General features: G+C 51.6%; 2 protein-coding genes across 3 annotated transcripts in view; one reads left to right on the top strand and one right to left on the bottom strand.

The window, feature by feature from the left end:
• STK10 (serine/threonine kinase 10) overlaps positions 1-17,341 on the bottom strand; it is a 106,139-nt gene that overhangs the window by 44,484 nt on the left and 44,314 nt on the right. For both annotated transcript variants that reach the window (XM_010980425.3, XM_064480091.1), the window contains exons 3-4: positions 15,802-15,850; positions 11,080-11,229 (exon numbers count right to left, since the gene is read on the bottom strand). In XM_010980425.3, coding sequence (XP_010978727.3) covers positions 11,080-11,229; positions 15,802-15,850 — 199 coding nt within the window. The remainder of the gene's footprint in view (positions 1-11,079; positions 11,230-15,801; positions 15,851-17,341) is intronic.
• On the top strand, positions 1,562-1,918 carry LOC135319492 (CDGSH iron-sulfur domain-containing protein 1-like). The gene has a single exon (XM_064480272.1). It carries the CDS (start codon positions 1,562-1,564, stop codon positions 1,916-1,918), a length of 357 nt encoding a protein of 118 aa, XP_064336342.1.

Raw genomic sequence — 17,341 nt, forward strand, 5'->3', positions numbered from 1 at the left:
CACCAAAGTGCCAGCAAAACAGAGACAAATGAAAAACCACCAGAACGGCTCAGCTTTCAGGGAATGATTTTTTAAATTTCTTATATGCAATATATAATATATTCCGTCTTTTCCAAAAAGGATTTAAGATGGTGTATCAAATACACACACACACACACACACACACACACACACACACACACACAGCAAGATGAACTAGGAAATTAGGAGAGGTAAGAAAGAAGGTAAACGGTGAGTAACTGAACAGATTAAGAAAAGGGTGATACACATATGATGGAATGTTTTGTAGTCATATAAGTTTTGAAGTATTTTATTTAATGTTTTAATATTGATTATTATTAATCAATTATTAAGTTTTTATAATACATTTAGTAGTAATAGGAGAGGGAGATGAAAAAGTATAAACTCCCAGATACAAAATAAATGAGTCACTGGGACAAAATGCACAGCGTGAGGCACAAAGACAATTATAATTTAACATTTCTGGGTGGCAACAGATGTGTAACTAGATGTATCATGGTGATCATTTTGTAATTTATAGAAATACCGGCTCACCACCTTGGGCACCAGGAATCAATGCAGTGCTGTCAATTATACTTCAAAACAGACAAATTCACAGAAAAAGAGAGCAGATTTGCAGGGGGTTAAGGGAGGGGGAATTGGATGAAGGCAGTCCAAAGGTACCAACCAGAAGTTATAAGATAAATAAATACTGGGGGTGTCACGTACAACATGGGAAGTATAATAAACACTGCTGTATATTATATATGAAAATTGTTAGGAGAGTAAATCCTGAGTTCTCATCAGATTGAAAAAAATTTTTTTCTTTTATTTTATAAATATACAAAGGGATGATGATCACTAAACTTATTGTGGTCCTCATTTCATGATGGAAGTCAAATCACTATGCTGTAACCTTCAGCTTACACAGCACTGTGTGTCAATTATATCTGAATAAAACTGGAAGGAAAAATAAATAAAAAATTTAAAATAATATGTATTTAAATATTTTAATGTTTAATACAATGTTAAATATTGTATTGGTATATTTATATAGGTTAAGCAGGAAAGGGGAGGAATGCTCAGTTGAATATAGTGTGTGGTCAGAATTATGCCCCACCTCCCAAAAAAGGGCAAAAATATATTCTGAATAATTGGAGGAAACACACAAGCTTGCTTAAATCATTGTCTGTGGGCGGTGAGACCAGACGAGGTTCCTTCTACTTTTCTGAATACCCTAAGTTTGCCATGACAAACACGTATGGCTTTCAGGACTAACAGAAAATAAATAAATACAATTTATCTTTACGTACGCATCCAACACCACCAGTCTTGTGTCACACACCTACTGCTGAGAGAAGAACCCAGTGCCACAAAGAGGAATTTCCTCCAGCGCTCTGGCCTCATGGGGCCAAGTTGCATCTTGATTTAAAAGACAAAGTCAGGAGCAACCCGCAGCCGGTTCCCTTAGGACGGACGCCTGTCCCACCTTGACTCCCACCGCCCACGCGAGCCGGTTTGTGCTCAGTGCCCTGTGCACACCCTTGCAAGCGACGGCGCCATGAGTATGACCTCCAGCATACGAGCTGAATGGATCGCCGTAGTTACCATTGCTGCTGGGGCAGCTGCCATTGGTTATCTAGCTTACGAAAGAGTTTATGTCAAAGATCATCGCAGCAAGTCCATGGTAAACCCTCACATCCAAAAAGACAACCCCAAGTTAGTACACGCATTTGACATGGAGGATTTGGCAGATAAAACTGTGTGCCGCCGTTGCTGGAGGTCCCAAGAGTTCCCATTCTGTGATGGAGCTCACACAAAACACAGTGAAGAAACTGGCGACAACGTGGGACCTCTGGTCATTAAGAAAAAGACACTTAAACAGACACTTCTGATGCTGCAAACCAACTTGTCGTGATGTTATTACCCGACTGTTTAATTGAGAGTGACGACCACTTCTGTCTACTTCACCTCTCCTGGGTTCTAGATGTGGTATATTGCACACTACAGCTTTCATATTCACAGCACTTGCCTTACTTGTTGAACCATCGCGGTGCACATTTGTTTAAACCAAAAAAAAAAAAAAAGGAAAAAAAGAAAAAGGAAAAACCAAAAGAAATAAATAAATAAAGTCAGGAGGAAGCAACGGCTTGAGAGAAGTGAAGTGCAGTTTGAAGCCCGGCTGCCAGAAACTGCCAAGCCGTTCTCACAGCCGGCCACCCCGGAAGCCTCGCCTGGGTCTGGAAACCACAATCGGGTAAAAGCCACTGGACTCAAGAGCGTCAGTCAGTCAGACTGACAATTTCAAACCAGGAGGGAGCATGAGCCAAGAGCCTGGCCCTGAACACCAGAGCTGGGCTCCAGTCCTACCTCTTCTATGTCACTGGGTTCATTCATCTATTCAACATCCAGGTACCCATCTGGAACCACACATGAGCTGGACCAGGGCAGAGAATATGGTGGGGAAGAAGCAAACAAAATCCTTGCCCTTGGGCAACTCAAGATTAGCCATGGAGGCAGACAGCAGTCAGATAAATGCCACTGAGTGTCTATTCACAATGATGTAAAGTGATAGAGAGATGGAGGTGCAGGGCTAGGAGGGTCTACAGTCGGGGGATGTGACCTCAGGAGGGGGGGGGGGACCTGGGGGAAGTACAGCTAAGTGCCTCCAGGATATTCGTCAACAAACTGAACATCTATTGTGTGCCAGGCACTGTTCTAGGCACAGAGATGAACCAAAATCCTTAACCTCATGAGGCTTTTTATTCTAGTGATGGAAACAGGTCCTCAACGCCATGTGGCTCCTGGTAATGAGAGGGGCCATGCAGGGATAAGGCAGGACAAAGGGACAGAGGGTGCTGGGTGGGTGGGCGGCATTTTAGGCAGGAGGTCAAGGTCTGGGGGAAAATATTTCCAGGCAGAGGAAATGAAGCTGGCTGGAGGGCCCCGGAGGGGCAGGGCAGCACGGGTGGAAGAGGGTGTTGGTGGATTTCGATAAGAGGGGAGATGGGCAGGGGCCAGGACGGTGACCAAACCTCTGACCCTCAGTTTCCCCGTCTGTGACACGGGGATGGTCATATGGTATAACTGCTTGGTAGGGCTGCAGTGAGGATTAAATGATACACATAAAGCACTCAGCTCCAAGCCTGGCTCTTGACAAATGCTCTGTCGTGATGGGGAATATTCCATGGGTACCAGAGTCAGCACCCTTGAGATTCTTAGCCTGAGGCAAGGATGAGGCTGTACCAAGAACCCCTGCTGGGAGTGGTCAGGAACGCTGGTCTCTGAGCCTCGGTCAGTGCTAACCTTGACTGTGCTCACGGGACAGTATGGCTATGGCAGGGGAAGGGGTGTCACCTTTCAGGGTAAGATGGAAACCCAGGTGAGAAGCCAGCTCTGCCACTGGCCACCCGGGGGTGTCTGGGCAAGTCACCAGCCCACTGAGCTCCTGGGTAAGAATGGGAGGCCAGTCTCACCTCCTTCCCACAGGGTCTGCCTGGGCCCCACGTGGGCCTGGCTCCCCTGGAAGCACCAACAATGGCTGGCACGCCCTTCCAGGAAAGTTTTGCAGACGGACTGCCTCTGGGGCGCTTGCTAGAGGAAGGCTGGAGCTCGCCGCTCCCCACCCCCCCACCGCACCCACTGGACCCTTCCGGAGAAGGGAGGGGAAAAGCCGAAACCGAGAAACCACCAACTTTCAAAATGACACACACAGTTGGTCCCAGAGCCCTCCCTGAAGCAAATGCCAGCCAGCTTTTGGGGTGGCTGCTACTTCCCCCTCAGGGGCCCAGCCAGGAGGGTGGGGCCCCCCTCCCTGCATCCCAGGAACCTCAGGCTGTCCCTGGGCAGGGGTGGCCCCAGCCGTTTGCCCCCTGAATAGAGTTTATAAGCGGTGTCCCCCGATAGGTAGATGGCTGCCCTCGGGCAATTCAAAGGGGCTTTTCACCAGACGGTCTCTGCTGGTGAAAACATTCTATTTTAAAACAAGAATCAGAGACAAAGCAGCCGGCAGGTGGGGACTCCATACACTATCACCTCCATCGGGAAAGAGCCCATTTCTGCTTTGTCCACAGCTGCATCCCAGCACCACATCCAGCACAGGAAGCACTCAGTAGGGTTATCCAATGAACACCGGAACCAATGAACAGACAGGAAAAAAGGACAAAACTGTGTTTTAAGAAATATGTTTGACAGCAATTCTTGTTCTGGAAATACATCCCCAAAACTAGATTTCTAATTCACACGGAAGCTTCTGAAAGCATTATTCAAAACAGTGAAAAATTAGAAATAAACTAAGTTGCTGCTGGACCCGGGTTGATGGATTTGCTCAATTTTGACTCACCCTCGACCTTGAAATAACATGCAGCCCCTAAAAAGGATGAGTTTGCCTTTGTACGTATCGACTTGGAAGTCTGTGCATACCCCGCTGTCCCCACCACGTTGCCAACAAAGTGAGGCACAGAATGGGATAAACAGTGTGAACTCCAGCTGCATCATAAAAGCGTGACACATGCCCACTGCGTGTGCACAGATGTCCACAGACACGGAAAAGGGTCTGGAAGGACGCACATGCAACTTAATCGCGACCACCTCCCTGGAAGTGGGTTTTGTGGGGAGCAGTGCATTGCGGTATCCTTACACTTTTTACTGTATGCACTTTTTTTTTTTAAATGTTTTTCATAGAGAACATGTATCATATGAATGATTCAAAAAGCTGAAATTCAGATGGCAAAGTTTGGAGGGGGGTTGTTTTTGTTTTTTTCCTTTTAAGTAAAACCCAGCGGGGGCCAGGATGTGGTGAAAGAACTTCACATTCCGCTGCAGGGGGGTGGGGGGTGGGGTGGCACGGAGGTAAAGTGGCGCATCCAGCAGGAGGGTTGAGGGTTGAGGGTCGGAGCAACGAAACCCGCAACAGCCCCAACCACTCGACTTCTGAGAAGTCCTCTGAAAGGTGTGATTAAAGAAGGAGACTCACAGAACCACAAACAAGCCTGCCCATCACTGCGCCTCTTAGAGGATAACACCAGAGGCCTCAAGAACCAGAACTGCTGTCAAACATCTTTCTTACCAGTTATCCAAGTGACTTCTCTTAATTATCAGGGCATCTGCCTTCCCAGGAGTGTCCCAGGAACAGTACCAGGCGGGGAAGTGAGAATATTCTACCATGATCTGAGAGAAACGGCTTCACGTTTCAGAGCCTCAGTTTCCGCATCTGTTAACTGGGGATCAGATCATGCAACTGTGAGACGGACTGTTGCTGTTATGTTTTTTAGGCAACTAGATACAAGCGACCACTAACGAAGCCCGTTTCCCCATTCATTCCCCTCGGCCTCCGGCCCCCCACCCCTACAGCCTTGAATTCTCTCTTTGGCCCCAAACCCTGTATTTTTCTGGTATTTTCTCTTCTCAACCTCAGCTGCAAATTCAGTCCTTTGTTCTCGCTTCCCATCCACTTGTGGCTCACTCACTCTCTCTTAACAGGCTGTGCCGGCCTATGATGGGCAGCAATCTGTTTTTCTGGCAAGTCCCAATCTCTTCTCCTTCTGGAAAAGCATCTCACCCACCTCAATCACACTGTTCCCTGGAGCGGAGGAGGGGATTGCTGTATGACCCCGCCCCCATTCTCAGAGACTGACTAAAAGCTGGGCCAATCAGAGGAGCCCTCCTGACTGGGCCTCCTTGACTGGTCCATGGATCTGCACCCAAGCCAACCTGGGCCAATCAGAGCCAGTCACTGCAATTACTGACTCTGAGACCTGAAATGTTGAGGATCAGTTCATCCTGCAGGAGGTGATGCTGGGGAAAGTAAAACTAAACCCAGCCGGAAGCTGTGTGAGAGGGGTTGGACTGAGAGCCTAACCAATATGCACAGAAGGGCAGAGCTAGAGACAGTCCCGGCAGCACTGTGTTCCAGGCTCCAACTAACCTCCACTTCCAACTAACCTCCACGTCCAGCTGCATATCCTCCCCAGCACAATTCCGTTACCATATACACACATTCTCCTGTCTGCCTTAAGTCACACGAGACCCGTTTTTATCATTTGCCACCAAAAGATTTTAAGGAGGGTAGTGGTTAAGCATGTGGGCTCTGAAGCCAGATGCACTGGTCTAAACCCCAGTTGTTCCTCTTACTAGCTGTGTGACTTTGGGTAAGTTAATTAACCTCTCTAGGGGCCAAATCCTTCCTCTATAAAATGTTATCAGTGGTCTTTGAGGATTCAATGAATTACATATCAAACAGTGGCTCAGTGCCTGGCAGCCACAATGAAAGAACCAGGACCACCCCAGCAGCTAATAGGCATTCTGGATTGGAGTCCAGGTAGGGGTGAGAGGCGGGTGACTGGTTCCTGCCAGGCCCACCTGCCAGGCCTCCTGTACATTGGGCCTTTGGGAATTACGGCTCCTGCAGTAATCATAAACTGATAAATTAATGGCAATCCTGGAAGCTACTATTTACTGAGCACCTACTGTGTGCCAGACTCTGTCCTAGGCACTTTGATTTTTAAGCCAGTTCAGACCTCTGCTTGGAACTTGAAAGGCCCCAAAAGTTGTGAAATTCACCTCCCATCTTTGGAGAAGCACCTCTGGGGAGACAAACACAGGTTCTTTGGAGAATGGCGGACACTCCTCAAGACAGCTGCTCTGAGATATTCCTCAGCCTGGGAAAGTCAGCCTTTGCTGGGCCTCTCTGATGCGCCAGGCATATAGATGCTTTGCATATACTGTCTCGTTAAATGGTCATATCAGTTGCACGAGGTAAGAACCACTGGCCCCACTCTGCTTGAAGAAACTGAGGCTCAGGGTTAGGTGACTCACCCACGGCCAAGGGCAGATCCAGGACAAGAACACAGATCTCTGGATCTCAGAGTCCTCACTCCACTTTATATCCCAGCTATCTCAGGTGGCAGACACTCTTCCCTTCTCTCTGCATGCACGGATTCCCACCGGCCATGGAGGGTAGCTTCACACCCACCCAGAGCTGGAACTTGTGTTTTTGCTTGGCAACTATCAAATGAACCTCAGAGGAAGTTTGAAATCCTAGACAGAAGTAAATAAACATTTATCAAGGAAGAAGCAAAATGCCTAGTAGCAGAAAGGGACAGACCCTGAGCCTCCCTGTGGCAGTACTGTGCCCATTTCAGCCCACTGGTCACAACAACCCTGCAAGCAAGGTCTGTTTGTTACACCTGCTGTGCATGAAAGGTCTGAGGCCAGAGTGGTTAAATGTGTCTGTCCAGCTCGGAAGCGGCAGAGCCAGGATCCAAACCAGGCTTGTCTATGTCTAGAGCCCGCGCTTTGCCCAGCTCACCCTGCTGCTTCTCATTCGTTGCTGCACAAACAGTGTCTCCAGTGAGGTGACACCCTTGCTTGGGAGAAAGATCTGCTAAGCAATTCTCTTATACAGCCCTGAGCTGCATAAGGCCATGCATGGGGATGGGGGTGACTCCAGGGGCCCCCAGGCAGTCCCAGGGACCTAAGAAGAGGCAGATAGACTACCACCCCATCTCCCAGGTCTCCTCCACTGCTTCGCCAGGCTGCAGATTCCAGGCCTCAGGGGAAAGGAGGATTTTTCCAAAACAGAACATCAGGCCTCAGCAGGTGTCCACACCACATCTCCCAGGGCCCAGCGGTAACTGTGTAAATACTCACGCTCAACCCTCCCTGAACTTTGCTTCCTCCTTAGTTGGCTTCCAGGTTTTCTCCCATGCATATGCCAAGTCACCTGGAAAGCTGACGCCCCCTGCTTCCGTCCCACCTCTACTGGGTTCTAAGTGGGATTCTGGAGACAGCTGAGCACATCAGCACCGTCCAGACCAGAGGTGTGAGGGGGGACAGCACGGGAAATGAGAATCCCCCCGGACACGTCTCAATCCGAGGCTTCTGGGGCGCTCCCTCCAGTCCTGTCCCTACCCAGGGCTTCCCTGCACTGACAAGCCCCTCAGGCTGGCCCTGCCCCAGGCTGCCTGTGTCCTCCCTCCTCCCTCTGATAAGTTCTTGAAGGCTGAGCTGAAGGTTTGCCTTGAATTCCCCAGAGCACACAAGACTCTCTTCTGTCCCCAGATTCTCCCTGACCTGGCCCCTCCCTGGCCACCCTCCCTCTGCAGTTGACTGAGCTAGACCACTGGCAGCTGGAGTCAGGGAGACTCAAGTCCAAACCCTGCAGCTCCTCCAGCCATGTGGTCTGACCTCGGGCGTCCCATTCCATTGAGGGCCTCAGCGTTCCCACCTGTGATGGGCAAGGCCCCTCCCCTCCCCAGGTGTCCTCAGGAGCACTGATTAAATGAGATGATGTCTAGAAAGTGTGTCATCTAATAGCTGGCACCTAGAAGGTGCTTCATAAACCCAACACACATGTGTGGTTATTTTTATTATCACTGCCCCCAAAATACCCTGCTGTTTCTCACTGTGCCTTTGCCCACAAGGCTCCCTCTTCTCAAACACCCTGCCCAGCCTGGATTACCTGGCAGATACGCATCCACCTTTCACAGCTCGGCTCAAACTACCCTCTCACCAAAGCCTCTTCTAAACCCCCAAATCTCAGCCCCAGGGGAACAGACCACCACTCCCTGTATATTCCCCCTACCCCAGCACCGGCTCCCTCTCCACGCGTCTCCCCACAGGCCAGAGAGCCCTGCAGGAGGAGGACTGGGGTCTCTGTGCTCCTGCTGTCCCCAGAGCCCAGCACAGGACAGGACCTGGCACACACCAGACACTTAATGAATAGCTGGCCTTTCCAGCAAGCCTACTCTCTCTGAATATCTTCTTGTAACCAGTATCGCAACCCTCTGAGCAAAGTTGAAGGATCACCCCCCATGATACAGATGAGAACATCAAAAGGCAGCAAAGTTAGGTGATGTGTCCAAGGTCACAGAGCTGGGGGCAGACTTGGGATTTGAACTTGGGTCTCTCGGGCTCCAGAGTGCACATGCTTAACCTCTCCAGCTAAGAACAGCCACAGGGGATGTGGGCTGATCCCCGGGGTCACAGACTCTGCACGTATCAGGGACTCAGGTCTTCAGAAACAGCACAGAGCGTGGCCTTGCTCGTGCCGGATGCGAGGAACCCCTTCATGCTGCTCGTTTCAGGACAGAACCAACCCTGCCCTCTGGACAATGAAGCACTTCTAACAAGCTCCCAGGTAATGCTCATGCTGTCACTGACCAGACCTTGGTTGGTGAGGGTCTACAGCAGTGGTTCTCAAAGTGTGGTCCCCGGACCAGTAGCTTCAGTTGGGAGCTTGTTAGAAATGCAAGTTCTTGGGTCCCACCACAAACAGAAACCCTGGGGACCGTACCCAGCACCCTGAGTGTTATGAGCCCTCCAGGGCACTGAGATGCACTAAATCTGAGAGCCCACTGGTCTCGAATTTACCTTGTAAGGTCCAGCCCCCACCCTTACCCATTGGCTCAAAGCACTCATGGAGGTGAGTGCAGAATGTGGGAGAGCTCTGGAAGTGAGTCCGCAGCCTGGGGTCAGCCCTGGCTCTGTCCTGGCCAGATCTGTGACCTGGGGCAGGTCCTCGCCCTCTCTGAGCTTCAGGGTCCAAAGAGGGGAGGCAGGAGCCACCACCCTGCTGCAGAGGCTCCCACTGGCTGCACTGCACCATATCTGTTCCAACCCTCACGACTGTCCCTGCAGTTCTCAGTCACAGGGGCTCAACAGCAGTGCAGGTTCCTGCGGACATAAGTAAAAAGTCCCTTAAAGAGACGCAGGTAACACCCGTGGAAGGATGGGGCCGAGGAAGAGGAGGGGGTGCAGATGAAGGAACTGTTAATTATCAGAGGAGGATGTTAATAGAAAATGGACGATAAACAGGAGAGCACCATCGCTCTATGTTACCATCACTCCCTAAATCCACTGTCCGCACATCCTTCCACTAATGGAGACGCAGGCAGAGGGACCTGGATGACAGCCAGGGCCAAGGTCTGGATGATGAGACTGGACCACTTCCTGGCCTTTCCTTTAAACTCTCCTATACTATGTAAACTTCGAATAATAATCATGTATTTTTTTAATCAAACAATAAGAAAACATTACTTAAAAAAACATTGTAGGCATTTATATAACAACGCAGGAGTAAGTATGAGAAGAGTTCAAAGTGACTGTCTCTGGGATGAGCAGGGAAAGGAGGGGGCAGGAGCAGAGGACAACTGTATGCATTATTTTGGTTAAAAAAGCTTATAAACATACAAAGAAATTCTGACACATGTGACAACATGGACGAGCCTTGAGGACATTATGCCAAGTGACATAAGCCAGTCACAGAACACAAATGACGGCACTTCTCTGAGGGACAGAGGGCAGTCAAACTCAGAGAGGAGGCAGGGAGGATGGGGAGGTGGTGCCGAATGGGTACAGCGTTTCAGTCTGGGAAGACGAGGCAGTTCTGCAGATGGGCGGTGCTCACAGCTGCACAACGTGGATGCGCAGTGAACTGCATGTGCACTTACAAACAGTACAGATGCTAAATTTTACGTTATGTATATTTTAAAACAATTTTTTAAAAAAATCCCAAAAGAGAGGAGACGTTAAAAAAAATAATCAGGTTTCAGGGAGGGTATAACTCAGTGGTAGAGTGGAGTGCGTGCTTAGCATGCATGAGGTCCTGGGTTCAATCCCCAGTACCTCCACTGAAAAAAAATAATAATAATGTCTTAACATGTGCCCCTGATGTACAATCTTCCATCTGGGAATGGATCAGCCTCGTCCCTCTGTCCATCACTCTCCCTCAAATTCTGTCTACTGGAAGCAAGAGCAAAAGGGGTTGGAGCAGCACCTCCCCTGGGGGCTGCTGGCCTGTGGGCGGGGTCACTCTTGGTAGCCGGGGGCGGTCCCGTGCACCGCAGGATGCTGAGCGTCCCTCGCCTGGACCCACCAGGTGCCAGTGACCCCTCCCCACCCCAAAGGTGACAACCAAAGAAGTCCCCAGGGGACAAAATCACCCTCAGCTGAGACCTCTGAGTTAGGCAGAGCCACACTGGGAACCGTGGCCCTGCGGCCTGGGGCAGACTGGGGAGGCTCAACATCCCAGATTCACACAGGACTCTGCCTTCCCGCCTCACCCGCGGCGCCGCTCACCCAGCCTGATGTCCCCCTCCAAGGTCATCAGCACGTTGCCGGCTTTCAGGTCCCGGTGGATGATCCTCTTGCCGTGCAGGAAGGTGAGGGCTTCCAGCATCTGGCGGCAAACCACCTGAATCTGCGGCTCGGTGAGGCCTCTGTCCAGCTCTGCAAACAAGAGAGGAGAACTTGTCAACTCAGCGAGGAGTCGCTGCAGGTGAGTCACCGTCAGGCCCACAAGAAATGCACAAGCGCCGACGTGGCTGAGCACTTACTGTGCCGCGTTCACTCCCAAGCACTTCATGGGTTACCTGCTTCGTGCTCACAGTAACCCTACGGAGCAGGCAGTTATTACCCGATTTCACAGGTGAGGAAACCAAGGCTCAGAGGGGTCAAGCCACTTGCTTGAGGCCACACAGTAGGAAGTCACAGATCTGAGATTCAAACCAGCCAGGCTGGCTTCAGAGCTCAGGTTCACAAATACAACCCTCCTGAGGGCAGAGGTCCATTCTGTGAGCAGGCACCGAGGATCAGGCTCTGTGCCGGGAGCGGGGATGTGCAGGGCGGGGCATGGAAACGGTGAGCAACGCTTGGGACAGAGGGCTTCAGGGGTGTGGGAGGGCAGGACGGGCAACAACCCCTTCTGCACTGGGAGTCGGGAAGCTCCCCAGAGGAAAGGGCATTTGAGCTGTGCCTTGAAGGAAGAAGAGTTGTTTGAGAGGAGAAAGGGTGGGGCCAGGGCATTCCAGGTCAAGGAACAAGCAGAAGCAAAGACCTGGAGGCGGATATGAGCTAGTGTTAAAGAGATGTCATCTGACTGGTCGCGGTGGTGCCCGAGATGTGGAAGGTAAGGGGCCATCACCAAAAGCCTCTGCATGCTCGTCAGACACAGACACACACAAACATACACACACACACTCTATACAACCCAGTGTCCACTGAGAGATGGCAGGGCTGTCTTCTCAGAGCAGATGGGGGGCACAAAGAAGAGTATTCCATGTTCTGGAACAGCATTTGCTGTTGGGGGAACAGCATGTGCGAAGGACCCCAGTTGGCTGGAGGGGAAAGCGAGTCCCGGAGAGGCTCTGAGCAGGGTGGAGATACAACGTGAGTTTTGCATCTAAAAACTTCCTCCTGGTGCAGTGAGTAAAGGGCTTGCAGGGGGACAAGAGCAGGCAGGGAGCTTGGCTGGGGGCTGTCCAGTGGTCTGGGAGGGCTAGAAGGTGGGCTTCAGAGAGGAATGATTCCCAGCTCTGGTCAGGGAGGTGGGAACGACAGAAGGTGGAAAAGAGTGGGTGCAGTGGGGGAAGGGCATGAGAAGATTCAAGGACGACATCCAATGCTCACTGCCCCACACAGCATTGTGATTACTTAGTTCTTGCTGTGGCCCAGGATCCCCGCGCTGAAGTGAGCCCTGCAGGCTTCCAGGCTGGTGGGCACTGCACTGAGGTCTCCCTCTGGCTAGAGCAGCACCCTCTCCAACTTGCCCTGCAGCACCCAGAGGAACCCACCAGGTCAGATCCCTCAGGCTTAGCAAAAACAAGGCAGAGATGCCAACTGCACTGCCCTGGGAAGCCCAGCCCCAGAACAGGGCTCCTGGACCAGGGGTCCCTCTCTCTGGGGTCCACAACTGCCCCTGCACCCCTGCGGCCTCATCCTTAACCCCCTTGCCCCCTCAACCGGGCGCCAGGTTCAGAGCCTGTTGGGACTTCAGGGCCACACAGACGGCGCCTGCACCAACTGTGCCCAAATCCAAGCACTGCCTCCTACTGGCTGTGTGGTTTGGGGCAGGTTGCTCTATCTCCCTGCACCTTCATTTCCTGGTCTGTAAAATGGGCGGATGAGGAGAGAGGTAGGCAGGGCTCCAGCGAAAAAGCACGTTAACTTTTCAGCATGGAGAATAGTCAGGAAAAGGTGATTCCTGTTACACTGGTCCTGAGATGATGCTGGATTATCTGCAGCGATATCTTTAGATGTCAAAAACGTGTCTTGCTCAAGTCTGATTTACTCACATAAATGAAACAGGAGTCATCAAAGTGATGACGATGATGATGGTCTAACCACCATTTTTTGAGCCTTTGCAATGCGCCAGGCACGGGGCTGAGGATTTGGGTGCATTATTTCGTTTCATCGTCACAATAATCCAGTAGTAGATATGACACATTCTTTTAAGGCCAGTTTATTGAGACATAATTTACAAACAGTAAAACTCACCTTTTGGGGGCAGTTCTATAGATTTTGGCCGACGTTTATAGTCACACAAACAGCACCACAACTTAAGACATAGAATACTGACTTCCATCATTCCCCCAAATCCTCTTGTGCCCCTTACACCCCCACTCCAGCCCCTAAGCAACCACTAATTTGATTCCTGTCTCTATAGTTTTGTCTTTTTCTAGAAAGTCGTAAAATTGGATTCATAGAGTCTGGTAAATTTTTAAGATGAATTTGATTCCACAGCAATTCACAAATATTTCCTTCTTAACAAAAAAAGCTGCAACATTGCAGATGAGTGTAAGGCCCTTTTGAAACCACATCCAAACCTGCCCCGCACCCTTCTGCTCGCAGGAGGGCTGAGAGCCAAAATGCTTAACAGCCGGCGAGGCACGGCCAACGGGATCAGAACGAACACTGGGTGTTCACAAACCAGAACGGCCACGCGCTGACAGGCCACGTGCACATTCTCCTCGTGTCATAAAGGGGCCAGCCCAGCACCCCACAGCTACCAAGCCAAGGAACCTGGGATGGACCTCAGGAACCGTGGACCCCACGCCTGGGTTCATCACTCTACACAGCTCTACAGGGCGATGGCAGAGAAGCGCTAAGCAGGGCAGGCGTCTGCTGGAGAGTCAAGCCCTGACCACAGAGCTGCAGCCAGGACCTGGCTCCCCCCTTGTCAGCTCTCCCCATCCCAGCGTCTCTTGTCCCGCCTAGATTTCTAGAATGTCGATGGCATTTTCCCTTTAACTGCTGCCACCAGTAGGGAGAAAACCACTTGGGGCTGGGGCCGTCAGTTCCACCAGGAGAACTGAGAGAGTTCGTCTGCTCTCTGAGCCATCCATAACCGGGGGTCACAGCCCAACTCCCCAGTTGTGACTGAGGTCAAGGACCTGGGGCTCATCAATGCCTCGTTCCTCTCTGATATCCTCCCACAGGCGTCACTCAGCTAAGTGGCAAATCTGCAGAGGCAGAAGCTGCTATCTGGTTCCCAACCTCCCCTTCTTTTTAAATATCTGAATATACAATATGGCCAACCAGTTAGAAAACCACATTTCCCAGCCTCCCTTCCAGCTCTGACTATGTTCTAGTCAGCGAGATGAAAACAAAGGTGTCATGAGGGGCTTCTGCGATGCTCCCTTGAAAGAGTGGCAGGGAGGTGTGTTTTTGTGGAACTGTCCTACCCTCCCTTCTCCTATCCTGCTGTTTGGAATTCATATGTGATGGCTGGAGCTCCCACAGCCATCTTGTTACCAAGAACAGAAAACCAGCATGAGAATGGGGCCAACACAAAGGAAAGTGGGGCCAAGAGTTGGAGGAGGAAATCAAGTTCTTATGACTCCTAGATCAAGCTGTGCCTGAAGCCAGGGCCCTTAAACTTTTCAGTTATTTGTGCAAATAAATTCCGCCTCCCACAGCCCCCACCTTTTTCTTTCCTAAATCAGTGTGTGTAACGTCCTAGAGCATCTCAACTCATACAAGACTACCATTTTTATTTTGTCAGATTCTACCAGAACAATGAAAATCTCCAAAGGCAATCTCTGCTGGGAGAAGGCACACCCAAGGGTCATATCACAAGTTCCCGTATCCTGTTCCCCACTATCATCTACCCACCTGGGAGCTCTGGGAGTGGGAAGGGGCTCTGCAAGGAAGACCAACATTTCTATAGCTCAGGATAGAAAAGGGCTGCCCCAAATTTGAGACACTGCTGACATAAACTCAGAGGGAAAACACCTCCTTCATAATAAAAACATGGCTGGATGGCGCTGCATTATATTGAGGGCCTCTCCTGTCCTGAGTTGCCCCAGCATCCTGGACACGTCACTCAACTTTCCACGCCCCAGACCCTCAGCCTCTCCTCACCCACTGCCCACCAGGCTGGCAAAAGCAGGGGATGACACGGGGCGCACAGCGGTTAGAAATGGGTCCCCCAGGCCTGGGGTTCACACCTCAGCTCTGCTGCGGGGCTCTGGGAGAGCTCCTTAACCTCTAAGCCTCAGTCTGGTCAATAAAACAGAGACACTCTTTCTGACTTTATGCATGAGGGTAACACACACAAAAGCAGCTAGGACAACCCCTGGCACGTGGTCACTGTTCACAAAATAGAGGTGATTACTAATATTTTTGGGTTATTGCTCAGGCTTGCCTGGGACATCATGACCTGACAGCTTCCCCAGTGAGCTCTTACAGAGTGGGCAGGGACCCCTCACTTTGCAAAGAACCTCCCTCAGGCTTCTCATTTTCACCTCCTAAGAGAGCCGCGGGGTCCAGCCAGGGGGGCACCACACCTTGTCTTATGGCCAAGAGAGCTTGAGGGAGCGAGGGACCGTTCAGGTCACATGGCTTTTTGAACAGGAAGTGTTGGTCCCGCATTCTCTCCGGTAACACAACCCCTGCTCCCAAAGAGAGACAGCAGTGGGGAGGAACTCAAGTAGGTCATGGGATTACTGCGCTGGGGAGCCAGCGCATCAGTTCCAAGCGGAGCTGACCCGGCACCACTGCTCTGGACCAAGGAAGACTCACCCAGCATGATGGCATCCACAGCTCCCCCTGGACAGAACTCGATCATGATCTGCAGAAAATACAAGGCAAAGTAACAATGAGCAGGGGCGCACGACACATGAGAAGGGAGACCCCTCCCTGGGCCCGGCCCAGACCCGGGCAGGTCTGCCAGCACCCAGTGGCCTTGCTCCCCGGCCTCTCCTCCCCCTGCCCTGGGGTCTGTCCAGTCTCCCACACCCCGACTCCCATCTGACCCCAATCTTCACAGGAAGCTCTCACACCCAGGAGTTGCTTGGGCACTTCATTTGCCAGAAAAAGAAAAACCAGGTTGCCATGGAAACCCAAAACTTCAGTGAACAGCCTTTTCAACCGAGCCCGCATCGTCCCTTGCCCTTCCAGCCTGGCCCACTCGCTCACTCATCCCTACCTGCCAGCCGCCCTGCTTCCTGCGATCCACAGCCAGGAGTCTCAGAGACAACTCCCGCCCACATACAAGCCAGCCAGGTCCTCACGGGATCCCAGCACCCATGGGATCTCTTGCCTCTCTCCATCTGCCAGAGCCTCGAGTCCTCGCTGGCTCAGAACATCAGGATCAGCTCAGGGGGAGGAACCGAAGCCCAGAGAGGGGATGGGAGTGACCAAAGCCACATAGGTTGTTTAGTGGCTCCTGGACTGGAAAGCAGGTTTCCTAACCCCCTGGTCACTCATTCATTCATTCAACACGCATCCAACTGACAGCACGTCCTGGGACAACAATCAGACCCAGGCCTGCAAGGGGCCACCAGTCCAGCGCGGCAGATGGAAAAGGCCAGTGAGTAAAAAGCGTGGACGAGACTGACAGGCGCTCCCCCTCGGGTTCATGCCAACCTTCACTCTTTCCGGCCCACTCTGGGCTCCTATCATTTATACGAAGATATATATATGGTTTCCTAAAGTAGAGATAGCGGTGGGTGGGGAAGGTGGAAAGTGACAAACTTCAAGGCACTCCCGGAATCTCCCCCAAGCTCCTGGCTCCTGGCCCCGGCTTGTTGCAAAATCCCTGCAACCAAGCTCAGTGGAGGCAAACACAGCGCCTGCGGGGCAGTCAAGAAGGCCGCTCGCTCGAAATAGAAAAGAAAACCTCAGCTGTGACCCAGCTGGGCCCGAGCCAGCTCTCCAGCCGGAGGAGGGAGGAAGGGCCCCTGTGTTTCCATGAGGCCTCCAGGCTTGTGGCCGGCCTTCCAGAGGCTTCCTGGAGATGTAAGTACGAGGATGCAGCGCTGCATGGCGGGACCCCAGTCCCAAGCCCACCGCTCACTTGACCCTGGGCGAGTCACTTCAGCCGGCCAGCTTGCACACCAGCACCTGCTGGGGAGGAATGACACGGCCTCTCACATTCCTAGGGTCACCCTGGTCCTGCCTGGCCATCAAACATTGGGCCTGACCCCAGCCCCGCCGTACCCCTCTCTACCACTGCCATGACTACCCTCCTCAATCTAAATCATTAGAGATGGATGAATGTCCTGCAACCCACAGCACGAGGATGGGGTACTTCTTCCTTCCACTCACTCACTCACTCATT

The sequence above is a fragment of the Camelus dromedarius genome, chromosome 27, assembly GCF_036321535.1.
Source record: "Camelus dromedarius isolate mCamDro1 chromosome 27, mCamDro1.pat, whole genome shotgun sequence".
Classification (NCBI taxonomy): Eukaryota; Metazoa; Chordata; class Mammalia; order Artiodactyla; family Camelidae; genus Camelus; species Camelus dromedarius.

Excerpts from the sequence above, each read along its gene's own strand:
- LOC135319492 (XM_064480272.1), top strand. The coding sequence starts at position 1,562 with ATGAGTATGACCTCCAGCATACGAGCTGAATGGATCGCCGTAGTTACC.